At 38.6% G+C, this 15752-nt stretch overlaps 2 protein-coding genes across 3 annotated transcripts in view; one reads left to right on the top strand and one right to left on the bottom strand.

Annotated features, from left to right (window-relative positions):
* The window catches only part of stmn1b (stathmin 1b), a 213238-nt gene that overhangs the window by 85755 nt on the left and 111731 nt on the right, over positions 1-15752 (top strand). The window lies entirely within an intron of this gene.
* On the bottom strand, positions 8580-13853 carry LOC140555555 (endothelin-1). The gene is made up of 5 exons (XM_072678823.1): positions 13727-13853; positions 12689-12839; positions 10960-11073; positions 10284-10460; positions 8580-10185 (listed from the first exon to the last, which is right to left on the bottom strand). Exons 1-5 carry the CDS (start codon positions 13782-13784, stop codon positions 10095-10097), a joined length of 591 nt encoding a protein of 196 aa, XP_072534924.1. The 5' UTR covers positions 13785-13853; the 3' UTR covers positions 8580-10094.

Below are 15752 nucleotides of genomic sequence, written 5' to 3'. Positions count from 1 at the left end.
AACCTACATTGGAAATGTCTTAATTTAGCCATTATGTCATGTTCACAGTGAGAACGTAAATAAACTATATGTCCAAATGTTTGTGGACACCCCGTGAATGCATTCAGCTACTCAGCACCCATTGCTGACACAGATGTGCAAATACACACACACACACACACACACACACACACACACACACACACACACACACACACACACACACACAGCTTGTCTAGTCCCTGCAGAGAAGTGTTGCTAATTAGCTAGTACTCTCTGGGCAAGATAACCTTAAACTATTGCCACCATGCGAGATGAACTAGAGGGGTATAAAGCCCCCAAGCATTGAGCTGTGGAGCAGTGGAACTGTGTTCTCTGGAATGACGGTGCTCCATGCAGTACTTTAGAGATGAGCTGGGGAGTTGGGGATAAGATGTGGTGGCAATCATCTAACATCCTGACCTTAGGAATGCACTTGTCGCTGAATGCAATCAAATTCTCACAACTCTCCAACAAAAGCAAGATGAACTATTTTTAATAGTTATTATTTCAGAAGAATCCATGAATGATAATAATACTTTTGCCCAGATGTGTGTTTTGAAAACAACGCATTGTTTGTTTATGTAGAGACCTATGCAGAATACACCTTCTCTCTTCTCCCTTCTCTACACCGTCTCTTTTTCTGTTTTGACTTTTAGAATGTTTTAAGAGATTGCCGATGTGTACACTGCCATGTAAGCGAATACTTCCTGGGCAACCTCCTCCACAGCCAAGCTCTAATAATAGCTCAGTAATAGGCAGTAAGGGATTGTGCAACAAACAGAATGTGCTGGAATATCAGTGTTTGGTGGACAGATGCTAGAGGGTCTAGCATGCCATCCCACAGCATCTGCTGCTCAACCTATGCTCTAATTTGAAGACAGAGTTTGTACTCACTGTATATGTATGAAAAAAGAATCATAACAAGGAAACTTTTCCAGCTACACTCTTAAAAATGAAGCTGCTTTAAAAGGCTCCTTAAACGCTTTTAAAGAACCATGTATGTAATATATATACATATATATATATATATATATATATATATATATATATATATATATACTCCTCCCCTACGGCGCCCCTGGGTGTGGTACACTGTGATGGACTGGTGCCTTGTCCTAGGTGTACTCCTGCCTTGCACCCAGCAAATGATGTGCACATTTAAGACAATATATATATATACCTGAGAGAGAGAGAGAGTGATTGATATGTTTGTTCCAATAACATGCACATAATTGCATAATATGATGATATGCAATGAGGTTGGACAGTATATTGTTGCTTTCACTCAAAAACCTTGTATCTTCAAAATGGCAATTTTAACTTGCCTGATGTTTCCCTCTAACCTGTGTAGGAGAGATGCAAAATAAAGCACTGTGTCTATGTGATCACAAAGCTTTTACTGCAGGTATTCAAAGGTGAGGAAATCCTACTATAATGACACACCCTTCTAAATGACAAAGAAGAAGTGTTACAAGCTTTGTAATAAAGCTATGTAAATGAATAACATGCAGTGTAGGGACAGTCTGTGCTAAAATACAAGTCACATGTAAAGTCACCTGCAGACAGTTGCACATAAACCACTGTGTAGTGCACCATAATCAGCTGCATCCAGTTCATTAGATAACTTTACCTTCATCAAGGACTAAAGTGATGCAATAACTGAGAAATTCACCATTGCTCATTTCAGCAATTGATTCCTGTTGATTGCTGTTACCGGTCTTTAAAAGACCTCTACTCACACCTTTTTGCTGCTTTTAGATGCTGACATTTCACCTTTTCACCCTTCTTCCTTCCCACCACCACCAGTTTAGTTCCTTCTGGTTGCCCAGGGGAGTGCCCCCCCACCTTTCTTTATTATATAGTGTCATATGTTTTATCATGAAGTAGATAGGAATATTCTTCATATTAACATTTATTCCTACATTCAGTCAATTATCCTACTGATAATACTAACATTAAACTTCTCAGAAGCTGAGAGAAGATTTCACACTCATTAATGATGTGTGGGAAGAGCACAGATCCAGCCAACACAACAGCTTATTCTTTTCAGGTCAGCCAGGTCGCTTAAGCCACTCAGTTGCAGACACAAACTGATGGAGAGGCATTTATCAGGAAGGGAGCATGGAGAAAGACATTTGTTTGTTTGGGTCCTTAAGGAACCAGATACTTCCTGTTGTGGATACAGACTCTATGCAAGCCAGAAGGTGAACAAGGTTGATTGTGGCCAATCTTCAATATGGTCTGATCTTTCCATGTCTGATCTGAGAAAGGCCAAACTCATTCCAAATATCAAACTATGATATAAAAGGCAGTGAAGTCAATATCTGAAAATTCCATATTAATTATCTGCCATAATTCACTCAGCACACCACTGGCAGATCCAGTTCTGGCAAGACTGAATCCACATTGTGACAATATGTGCTTTTCGCTTCAGTCGGCTGCAAGTCTGGGATTAATTAACAAAAGATACAAAATATATATAAAGTTTATGATTCACAGATAAATGATCTCATGTCATACAGTCTGATTCTGCCTTGCCTCAATGAAGTGTAGTTGTTATTCTTTACACACTACTGCTGAATATGAAAATAACTCTTTTATCATATGTGGTTTGCATATTATTGCTGTCCAATGAAAAACATGTCTCTCCAAAATGGTGACTTTACAGGAGAAGGCAAAAATGCTCTTAACTTTGAATGGAAATCATTGTAAAATAAGAGTTTCTCCCAAGTAATTTAGATCATTTCTATTGGTCCATTCATCCAGCATTATTTCCACAGTGTACCGAGCAGCTACAGGGTTCAAACCATTGAGAAAACTAAAATGGACGGAAATAGAGATAAATGTTTTTTATCGGACAGCAGCGATATGCTCTAGTAGTGTTTTGGGGTTTATGAGGCATGTGGCAGGCACCTGATGTCTGAATTCCCTTCAGGCAAACTGGTCTTAATCCGGACATCTGCCACATTTGCATAATAGTAAGTTGTGGCAACCACAATGGCAGCAGATGACAATACCTTTCCTTGACAAGGTTGAATTATTAATCAGAGTTTGGTACATGGCGGTGACAAACCATGAACACTGTTGTGTTTACCTTTAACAAAAACAGAGCTGTAAAATGAGCCAATCCCAAACCCCCACAACTGTTATGTAACAGCGTTGAGTCATTTTACTAAACACACCCAAAAGTGACATACTCAGCAAAATAATGAAAGCTTTTCGACAGCTTGAGATGTGACGCAGTAAAACACAATGGACACTTCAGGAGAACTTTGCTAATAACTGTACATCAGAAACACAGGAGAGCAACACAACACCACCAGACTCTGCTAGGTATAAGAAAACAGGTAGCGTGTGTCTGCAGAAATGGAGTTTAAAAGTAGCACACAACTAGGTAAACAAGGAGGTATCTGCTGGACTTAAAGCTAACACATCTTTTCAACTAGCTAACCACACACTGCAGGACAGGACATCAACACTATTTGGTAAGACTTGGGAATAATTACAAAAAATATTAGAATGTTAAAGTTCTAAAAAACAAAGCTATGCTACGCTAATTGGCATCAGTGTAAACTGTTGCTGACTATTAAAGGAAAATTAGCATATTTAATTCTGGGGCCAAAACATGGGGTTATATTTGGGTGTGTAAAATGGCATCTGGGCATTTTTCCCACAAATTAAATTGCATAACTTCTATTTATACATCAAAGAACAACTTAAAAGACTAAATAAATGCATCATATGGCACCTTTAAACTGCTACCAGAAGAAAATAACACTTTACTACCTCTGTTACTTTTCAAAGTAATTTTTCCCTCAATCTGAAAAATTACAGCCTGAGCATCTGTGTGTGGATAAAACCAGTATGGTTTGTAAATATTGTGCCACGAGAGCCAGGAGGCAACACATCTTCCACTCACACAACTCTGGTGTGTGAGTGGACGACAGAGTTATATTAGTGTGAGCCCTGGGAGTCTCATCTGGCCATGGGCTAAGAACCTTTTTTTCTTTGCTGATCCAAAAAATTATAGGAAAACTGATTTATTTTGTCATATTTTATTGCTTCTTAGTTTAATATTTTGACAGGAAAAAGATATTGTAGTTTTATGCAGGAAAGTTAATTTTACAAAAAGGAATTCATCTTTATTGTCTTCATCAAGCTAAAGTCTGACAGATACATACAAGTTATTTGGTAACTGAGTGATTCATAATCAAATCTAAATAATTGATTATTCGTCATCAATCAACACATTGTTCAACTATCAAAATAGTGATTTTTTGCACCCATAACGTGTTCAGAACCATAGTATACCATAGTATAGACAGGCTTACATACAATACGAGTTTGCATTCTGCTTGCACCCACACAGAGAGTGCAACAAGTATACTTTATAATTGCAATATAGAAGGATAGCCATCTGCATAAAAACATGATTGGCTGTTGCCATTCTTGACATAGTTTAGTCAAGTACAACGGCAGAAACTGGAGGAATGCAGAGACAGGAAACGATCAGGTAAAGATTGGTAATTCCATGAGAGGCTTGTGCACCTCAGTTGGGCAGGCATTAGGCCCACATCAGCTACTACATACATCTACAAACTGTCTTTGAATGCACTGACACATATTTAGAATCTGTACACTGTCTTTAATACAATGCACTTTCACCTATATTACTTCAGAAAGGCGGAGATTAACACAACAGACATTTTCAAAATGCAGGTGAACTTTGCATTTGTATCGACAGGTTCACTTAAAGGTGAAAACAAGAGTCACTGTTTAATAACTGCATTATCAACCCTACATGCCACTTAATATCGCTTCCTCTCATTGACCCTGATGCACTTTTCCTGTCATTCTCTCCCTCTCTCATATGATGGAGGCAGAATCTAGATGGAATGTGAAAAGACATCCTGTTTTTGACTGTGGAACAGCAGGGACAGTTAAGGGGAGAAATGGACAGTGTAGCAGTTGCCAGGGTTAAAACTGTTGATAATGTGATGACTGATCTTTATCACCTCATTCCCCATGACCTTGAGCGATGGTTACATACCACAACCTATATTCCTTTCATACGCTCACGCATTTTCGAAGGAAACACAGGATTAGAGCAGGTCTCTGAGCAAGCTAAGCATTTTTGCTTGATGATTATTATGATGGGAGGAGGGTATATTCATGTTAAGTACATATCTTAAAAATAATAAAATTATAAAAAGTCTGCAGTGAAGACAGGATGGAGTGACAAATGACTTAAGCCAATGGTACACCTACGTTCCTTAACTAAAGGGTCTGAAGTAGGGCTACAGCTAATGATAGTTTTTTATTGATTAATTGAACAATTAATTAGCTGATTTATTGATTATTCCAAATTCTTTTTTGTGTATGGGCTCTAAAAATATTATTTAACCATAATAATGAAAATATATTTCTTTTAATATTTTAAGATTTTCTTTAAGCATTTCTCAAAAACACATAGTCTGCACTTCAGGGCGTTATTCTGCAACAACAAATACCTCAGTGTTAACTGGTAACCTCTGAAATAGAGTACCAAATATTTATACTTAAGTACTAGACCTAAAACTTATAATTTGGAATGATTTCATCACTGGGGTAATATGTAGTGAAGGTAATCATAGCAAATGTATGTTTAAATCAGTGTAGTGCAAGGAAAATAATAATAAAAAAATATTACAGGCTGTAGCAACAGGCTGTACTGTTAGTTTAAGCTATTCTCTCTCACTCGTACGCGACCATTAAAGTAAACAGAAACATAGAAAACGGTCTAATAATGTTAGATAACGCATGGTAAAACATTACATTACCATAATAGCAGCGGTGCAAATCTAACTTTCAACATGGTGTCTTGAAAAACTGCTCCGGCATGCTTGCGCTTGAAGTGCTTCTGCAAGTCTTCTCCACTCTGCAAAGCTTACAGAGCACCACATTGTTTGGTCTCAGTGTTTTCAGTGGGCATGGCCACCTTTGTGATGTGTCGACACAAGTTATGCAAATTGATGGATTTTAGTAATCCATAACATTGATAACATAGACAAGTCCCCACAGCCTTAGTCTGAAGACATCCCCTTGAGGGTATCGGCCCCGTAACAAGTGACGGGCCCTGAAAAGGCCGACAGTGTACTAGTCATCAACACTGTACTGTGACCAACACAGTTTGATCTTGTTTACACCTGGTCACTTCATGTGACTAGTATCTGGATTGTATCCGGATAAGATTTTAGCCACATGCCCCTACACTTGATAGTCCAACACGTGTCCAGTTAGTCAGGATGAAATCTGATCTCTGTGTGGGAGGGAATATGCAAATTAGCTCGTTGGCAATTACTACTGGTGTTTGGGTTTTGTTGACTGCGTCTGGGAGAGATGGATACCTTTACACTGCTTTAACATGTGGCTAAAATGCATCTCAGATTAAACTTTTATAAATCGGATTATGCTTGCATTTTTATGTGGCTTGGCCTTGTCCAGGGGTCTTTTAGAATGGGTATTTTCCAAGAACACCACACTACATCTTGGACAAGATTCATGACACTATGATTACCTACATGTGTAACATGAATTAAATGTAAGTCACTCTGGATCTGGATTATGGAACCAAATGCCATAAATGCATGTTGTTTAACCTCAAGATCATCTTTTTTAGTAGAGAAGAAGTGTTAGATATTCCTTGGTAAAGAGACAGTCTCTAATTGTACAACAACTGAGCGGCAACCATTGGATTAGATTTTGCTACTGTGCATGCATGCCATGATGTCCTTCTCTACGGTATTATATTCTGCTAGACTGGGCGAGTGCCCTTCTCATAACTGACAAGTGCAAGCTGTTACATGAGCAATGAAAAATGAGGCCAAGACAGTCGGGTAAGAGGCCAAAAACAGTCAAATATTGTTGGAGTGTAGTGTATATGCATGACATTTTAATGAGTCGACTAATATTTCTTTTTCACATATTATTGCTCAAGACTGATGATGACTGATAACTCTGATAACTGATTGACGTTTGGAACTTTTGCACTAAGGCTGTATTTAGTTTCAGACAAACAGGATATAAAAGTAAGTATCTGGATCCGAGACACATGAACATAATATACACACTCCAATCTCCCTCTAGATCTACTTGGCACACAGGCAGGTGGAGTGGCCATAAGGGAAGGGGAAAGCATCAGGCATGTTGTTGTTCTCACATGGCCATTGTCTGCTTTTTCTTTCCCATGCGCCTTTGCACAGCTTCCTGCTGTATTCACCTGCTTGCTTCTGTAATTGCCTTGCCATAATGACCATCCACCCTTACTGTTACTCTTGCAGTGGAATACTCCCATTCTCCACAGCACATGTCTGTAAAACATGTGAAATCACAAATGACTTTTACTTAGGAAAAAACAAACTGAAGTAAGCCTTAATCCATGGTTTACTGCCATTTAAAGGGATACTCTGGTCAACATTATCACAACTCTGTCTGTTGTAAACACCCCGTAAAATTCTCTGGTTTAAATGGTTTAAACTGGAAAAATTACCTACTGATGATGTATCTTAAAGGTGGGAAAGGATTTGTTGAAACAGGGCTGATTACAGGATCAATTTGATTTCTGTATAGCTTTAAATACTGCACATGAATCATAATTTTAATCTCACTCCTGTTTTTTGTGATTACAAATCACTTAATTGAAAACAGAGCTACGAGGTTCAGCTATATCCAAACGGCCAATAATTAAGACATATACCGTCAGCTAACATTAGGGTCAAATCAGAGTACTCATGCAGTAATCAGCTGCTTGACACCCAGGGTAAATCCACCTCACAGCTTTTCACACAGGCATTTTCATAAGCTAACATTATTTCTCTTAATCCCAACACTGAATCATTAAATGCTCCACCATTTTCCTCCTAGGCAAGTGACACAGTTATGTTACCAACTTTACTTCCGTTAGCAAACCAAATAAGTAAAAAAATTCTCTCCAAGCTACTGCCACAATTATATTACCAACATTACCACATATCCCAGTTAAAAGTAAAAGTCTTTTATGGTGCCCTTCACTGAAGCCCCAAAATGTTTCTTTCGCACTTTGCCTGTTTTGCACTTGAATGTTAAATGTTTTTCCAATTTTCTAGTTTTCCATTTCTGCTTTTTACAATCTGAATTTCAGAAAGAAAAAATATTCTTTACTTCATTTTCATGAAAGTGGTAGGGCAGCTTGGAAATTCTCATTTAAACCACATGTTAACAAATGTATTTTCAAGCCACAACCAATAATTTGCCTATTTAATTTTATATAAATGATTTGCATACAGACACAACTAATTTAATATATATCTTTAGCTCGAAACAGCTAGCATGCCATAAAAAGGAGGGCTACTACTTTACTAGTTTTCAATATTATAATGCTTGTTAATTAGTTATACTGCTTTACAGGGATTATTGTGTCAAACCATAACATCTCTCATGTCATTACATATTATATGTTGTTTCCAATGCCTTCCTGTTTTACATCTACCGGTCAGTTTAGAGTGTTACAGTAGAAATAAACCAGTCATTTAATCACACAGAGTAATTATTTATTTTAAAATCCATGCATAGTACAACATATGGCTATTAAGCTCTAATATATTTACTGCTTACTAATGTCACTAATATTACATGTGTAGATGCAGATTGAAAAACATAAATAAATAATGGGCCTCATTCACCTGTATCTTCCTAAGAATTTTCTAACATATATTCCTAATATAAAGTCTCCATCAGATTCATGGTATGTTTTTAAAATCTTGGAAATTAAACAAATTCCAAATAATTCCTAAAAAACATTAGTGAATCTTCATACAAACAGCTTAAACAGGTGTTAAGAAGAAAGTTCTTCTGAAGAACGGTTGGTAAAAGAGGAAATTCTTTCAAAGGAAAAATATACTGAAGCAAGCTAATATGCTGTGAACTACATAACTCTCACTATTTAAACATGATGACACTATGCAAACATATCTCTTACAAAGCTCTTCCAAGACAACTGCAGTACTCTCCAGGCATAGCTTTCGTTTGACCATCCAGTCCCACTCCCTTATGAGTCATTTCATGCCAAGTTTCAATTGTCCTTTCCTGCAAGCTCTACATCGCAAACTATCTAACAATGCTTTCACTGACGTTGATGTGGTTAATAATTAAAAATCAATCACCTTTCCCCTTCTATTCTATAGCTAGGAAAGATTTTGTTGGCAAATCAGACTGTATTATAAACTGTTGCTAAGACAGATAACAAAGAGCTAATCTACAGTATGGACGTGATGTTGAAAACAACTCTAACCTGAGGATGGTTATATTTGAGGCTATATAAGTCATTATACAGGCTTTTAATAAAATATTTTGATGTCATGAATTTTATGTCGTTCAGTAAAAACACAAATATAGACTGTATCAAGAACTCCTTACCCTTATTGCACTACCTTTAACAGGGGATCTCCCATTCACCTCTTTCAAACAAAGAAACAGTACTGTTTTGACTTATTGCTCTAATTCCATGTAACAATGACAGTAAAACTGTGACAAAATACACTTTGCTCTTTCCAAAAACTAAAACGCAACATCTACTGAACTTCAGCTAGCACAATTTCTTTCTTTTTCCTTCTCGTATCAATAAATGTCATCATAACTTTGTAATTCTTACCAAAACTCCTTGTGGTAAACAACCTACCCAACTAGGTTCCATTATATGTGTTCTTAAATTTCTAAATCATCCTTGCATTTCTAACCACCAGCTTCTGTAATACCTAAAGAGACCAGATTTACCTCAAGCTTCACTTTCTTGGCTTAGCAAAGCCATTTCTGAGCCACACAATCATCTCCAAATCATTATCTCCTACTTTTCTGCTCCCTCTTTCCAGGCTACCCAACATGAACGAAAGGCACCATTACGACTTTAGTGGTCACCCCCACTGCCCTTTCAAGCCTTTCTCTGCCCACTAAGTGTGCCTTTTCCAACAGGCCACATGTGTGTTCTGCTAGCCCACAGCCCACGAGGGTTGCCATTTGTTCAGATGCTCGCTCTCCATTCTGCTGTCTGCAGGGTAGGTTTAGCTGTAGCCTGGTTTATGGGCCCTGGCACCACTTTGCTTGCGACGGACATCCCTCTCTGTGGCTCTGAATTTAGCTCTCACCATGCTCCTGTAAACAGAGAGTGCAAATTAGAATTAACCTGATGTAGGGTGAAGTACACCTATGGAGACTGAGTGAAGTGAGGAGTGAGGAGACTTTAGACCCACCTGAGGAATGTCAGAACATCTGCTCGAGTGCCATCCTCAGTCTCCTCAATGACCACCACTGGATCAGCATCGTCTACATCTTTCAAGGCAGCTTGGAGGTCTGGTTTAAGTTGAAGTGCTGAATTTTCCCGCACTGGTTCAGACTGAAATCTCAGCATGGCAGAAGCATCTTCTGGGCTGAAATAAAAATGAATCCAGAGTTGGATCAATAAGGGGACATTAACTAGAACTGAAAATAACTAGCTTCATAGTAATAACAGAGTAATCTTTAGAGTAATCCCTTAAGCAACCTTAAGCAACTTGCTGACTTGTCTAGGTTTCCAATATTGGTTCTCAAATTTCTCTCATATCTCTTCTTATTGACTTAAAAGAATTTGTATAGGCCTAGCTGTGGAAAGAGTTTTGCTTTTTCTTCATCAAGTTGTATCACTTGATTTCCCTGAATTGTCCCTGACTAATCCTTGAGTAAACTCCCTCTCATCTCCTTAATCTTGGCCTTAGCCAGTCACTGCAGGCTTCTGCTGTGCTGTCTGCTTCCAGTCAGGCACTCAACACCCTCCTAAGACAGCACTGAACTGAGATTGCACAGCTAGCCAAAAGAAGAAAGATTAGTTTTGAAATGTCCTTGAGTCATTCCAGTATGTAAGTGTGTGTGTGTTCTGTGTATTTTTGTCACCTGTGGACACAGAAGCTGTTGCAGGTTTGGTCAGCAGGATTGGCACAGAGGCAGCGGTCTATAGATCTTCGCCTCCGAGCTATTGGACTGCCTAGTCCATATACAGTAGTCTTGCTATGATAAAATGCAAAAACATGCCATGATCTAGCTACCTATTGGCACAAAATACAATAAATACAGTTGCAATCAAAAGTATTTAAACCACATTGCAAATTAGGTTTATTAGCTAAATTTACAAACATTCATCTGTTTTCAATAAACCAATCAAACAAGAACAATAAGTCTAAAAAGCGCAACACAACTAATATAGCAAGTAGCTTCTCCAAATTCAACAAAAAAGATCCTTTTAATGATGACAGTAGTTTTAAAATTATTCGGCCCCCTGAATATAATCTCTAATCTCTAAGTTTTTTCTCATGCACACTAATTTTTCAAATGCTTTATTAGTTGCATCAGGTGTGCTTGAGAAAAACACATCAAATACCTGGAATGTTTGATTGCATGTTAGAAAAATGGCCAAATCAAAAGTGCTGTTTAGAAAGTTCAGAGAAAAGATCACCGCTCGTACAAACAAGGAATAGGATCCAAAAAGGGAGCAATGGCACCGAGTGTTTCCTAGAGATACAGCTGGAAGCAGAGTTTGCAAGTTCAAAGTTAAAGGAACACTGGCAACGCTACCTCAACATGTCAGAAAGAGCAGCCATCACTGGCTGCCACCAGATTGCTGAGGAGGCATGAGGTCAAAAACTCTAGAGCAACTGCAAAAGCAAGATTTGGAGGTTTCGGTTTGCACAGTAAGTCGCTGAAGGTCCCCATGCCTCTATTGATCCAAAAGCACAAGAAAAGTCAGCTACTGCCACTGCCCATGAGGAATTGGCTGAGATTCCTTAAGAACGCTGCCAGAAGCTGGTGTCTGGCTAAGCAACAGGCCATAACAGCAAAAGGGTGCTCTACCAAGTACCAAAGACTCTGGTTATGAAGGGGTGGAATAATTCTGAGACTGCAGTCGTCATTGAAAGTAGCATTTTAGGTTAGATTTGAAGAAAGCGCTTGGTTGTCTTTTCTTGTTAGATTGTTTTTTTTGCAAAGAACTTTGTAAAGTTTGGCTTTACAAATAACTCCAATTTGGAAATGGAGATTAAATATATGGATTGCAACTCTACAACCAAGTTGCAACAAAACAAATACGAGGCATTGGTAAAGTGACAGAAGATAAGGAGCAGCAATCATAGCGGTAAATGAGTAAATGAAAATTACTTGATAGCTTGTGTGACATGAAAGCACACACCCTCCTCTGTTAATAACAATAACAACAATATCAATGGTTCTACTTCATTTAAGTATAGTGTACGTCAGTGTGTTTGTGGGAAGGAGATTCAACTAAGCTCTTATCTACAGTTATTTGTTTGATAGTGACCAGTAATTGAATCAGATAGAAAAGTCTTCCTAACATAATTTAAAACGATGTTCTTTACGTGGTGTTGAAATTAGATGATGAATGGACCAGTAGAATAGTTCCAGAATGACTTGGAAAGAAATCTTTTTACATTAACTTCCACTGAAAGTTATAAAGGTTCTTGCTTGATATCAGCACTTCCAGCTAACAATACCATACACTCTGATCTTTGTTCCCTTTAATCTTTGAGCTATAAATACTTTAAACATCTTAAGTGTTTATTGATGCTGAAATGAACCTCCATCATATTTTGGTATTTGTGATTGCACCCACCTTGGTGTGTTCACCCAGATGATGTCCAGATGGCAGAAGTAGTGGCATTCGGAGTCCAGCTGGTTGTTACAGGAGCATCGTTTGGTCCGCACTCTGTGTGTCGCCTTCAGGTCACTTGCCTCTGATTGGCCTATTACAGGCAAACCTAACCCTGGAAGACGGAAGGAGGACATGCTGCTCAATCAAAAGCTGTGCCACAGGTCAAATCCTTCCAGCAGGGGCTCTGGCTGCGTATCTGAATGAAAAAAAAACCCTGCGGCCTCCTTGACGTCTCAGCTTCGATTTATAACATCATTCTATTCCATCCAGGCTGCACATACTATGATTTCTTACATAATTATGGTTTTCATTCCAGGAGCAATTATGCTAGAAAACTACTTTTCTGGCCACAGTTTAGTGACTTTTCAAAAGAGAATTGCCACTGACAGCATAATGTAATGTAAGCTTAGATGGCTTATTTTTTGTCTGGGAAAATGGCCACAACTGATTTGATCAGTGGGGTTGGGATTTGGCAGAGAAGTTCGTTTTTGAGGTAGCCTCTTAAATGAAAGATTAAAACAGAAAGATATAAAATATCACTTGCAAGGGCATACAAGGGTTATCAGCAATTAAGTGACAATAAAAGCACGTTCTACATGCTGCATTTGAACACACCTACAATATAATGCTGAAAGCACAACAAGATAATTAAGGACAAATTAATCTATAAACTCTTTATGAGACTTATACTGTTTTGTCTAGAGGATATATCTACAAAGCAAGATAAGAGCCGCATTCTCTTTACAGCAGACTTCCGTTACAACAAACTAATTGTCAGGTAATGCCACTGACGCTGGGTTTGCAAGTTATCATCAAGATTGGTCTTTAAATCTTTAATCTTTTATTGTCAAAGGTAAACAAAACAGTTTCCTTCCAAGAACGAATCTCCTGTTGCTATCCTTCATTAAGTTGGTCTGAGTGATAATCTTAAGCCCTTGCTAAGTAAAATCCTCTTTAATAAAACAGAATAGTTCAAACTTCATCTACCCAGCTTCTTACCTTCATGCAGCACTGCAGACCAGCTAATGGAGAAAAGGAGGATGGTGTACAGGACCATAGTTTTGTGTTCCAATCAGATTTCTCCCGTCTATAAAGTCAAGAGGCTTCAAGGAATCTCAGCAGTCCACACTCAGCCACAGGTGCCTGTGATAGTGTTGAGCAGTCCTGTTAGACCACACTTATAGTCCTTGGATATCACCGAGCTGGCTCCACCCATCCTTCTAGGTCGGCCTGCACGGGTCGTTGTTACACAACTTCAGATTGTCTTGGTTGTCTCTAACATTCCAGGAATCTCTGCTGCCCCCCTGCATGTGGAGGTCACCGGCCCACGGGTAAGGGAGAAAGGCAGTGACAAAAACATACATAGAAGCTGTTAGCTACTAGTGTCCTTTTTTTGCTGGAGGCAACCTCTGAGGCTCTGCAGGTCCATGTAGTCTAGGTGAAGCAGTCAAGGAGCCTGCAGAAGAGTGTAGGTGGACAACAGGGGAGAGTGGTAGGTCAGAAGGAAACAATGAAGGATATCTGCGGATTTACTGTTTTGCATGAGTTGTGATAGGGAAAACTGGTCCCATGGAAAGCACGATGGCCATAGGGAACATTCTGGAGATTTGAGCCTATAGTGGTGTAGGTGGAGGGTGTGGAGAGCACAGAATCTGATTTTGATACCATAATGAGAGATAACCATTTCTCCTCGGATGGAAGGGCATAAAAGCAATTGAGAATTTGGTTACTCTTGCGTTGTCTTTTTAGAAAACCTGCATTATTGGAATTATTAGAAATATTAGAATTCCTGATGTCAAATATGTACACATATGATACATTCACAACATAAAACCAATCAGCATTGTGTACATCCTCCTCAGGCTTTGATTGGCTCACTCCACTTTATTGTTAGAAGTTTTTTTTAATTATCTGAATGAATGTCTTCCCACACATTCTTCACTAATGTCCACAGACCTCCTTTAGTGGTTAACTTTTTTTCCATGTACTTTGCAACACAGTCCCAGAAGCTCTCAATGTTGTTTAAATCTAGTGATTGTGTTGTCCATGACCATCACCTGAACCTACTCACCCTCCAAACCACTCCATCTCTTGATGACTGGTGTGGAAGCTTGTTCTGCTTTTTTGGCATTTCAAATAATTTTTTTTGTTAACCACCGACATAACGAGACAGATGCCATCAAACACACCTAAATAGTTGCTAATGTTTTTGTGTCAGCAGATAACTACCCACTAAACACACAAACAAACAAAATAGCATACCGTCTTTTGTAGAAGCACCACCACTATGCTAACAGTGTTTTGCTAACAGTGAAAAACCTTCTAGACATCCTCTGATGGTTTTCTGAGCATTAAAAACAATACACAATCCACTAATGAATGCAGTCCGCTACTTTAAGTTGCACTCATTGCTGACACAGATGTGCAAATGCACACACAGCTTGTGCAGTCCCTACAGAGAAGCCAATAGAATAGGACTCTATTATGACCATGCCTAATGCTAGGTGTGGGCTAGAGGGGTATAAAGCTGAGAAGCTGTTGAGCTGTGGAGCAGTGGAATGGTGTTCTCTGGAATGAGAGAGTTCTCTTGTCGCTGAATGCAATCAAATCCTCACAGCAATGCACCAAAATCTAGTAGAAAGCCTTCCCTGGACAGTAGACACAGTTACTCCAACAAAAGCAGGATACACCCTTTTTAATACCCTTGATTCCAGAAGGTCTAATGTGTCAGATTAACCGTCAAAGCAATAGCTGACAGAGGACCAATCATTTCCAATGAGTAAGCTCTGTTAAATCATGAGTAGACTGATAAGTCACTGTGCTGATCAGTTATATATCTCAGTGTTACTGAGCTCTACTAAAGCATGAGTAGATTAATGAATGTCTAAAAAAGATGATTTCAAAGACATTTGAACTGAACAGTTGCCTCAGAAGTAGAAAAGTTTAACAGTGATAAGATTAGCATCACTGTTGTTCTAGATGTGCATGCATTAGCATGTTAAGACATGACTACATACTCTACAGC

Source organism: Salminus brasiliensis, chromosome 5 (assembly GCF_030463535.1).
Source record: "Salminus brasiliensis chromosome 5, fSalBra1.hap2, whole genome shotgun sequence".
Classification (NCBI taxonomy): Eukaryota; Metazoa; Chordata; class Actinopteri; order Characiformes; family Bryconidae; genus Salminus; species Salminus brasiliensis.
This window is presented reverse-complemented; position numbering and strand designations above follow the sequence as displayed.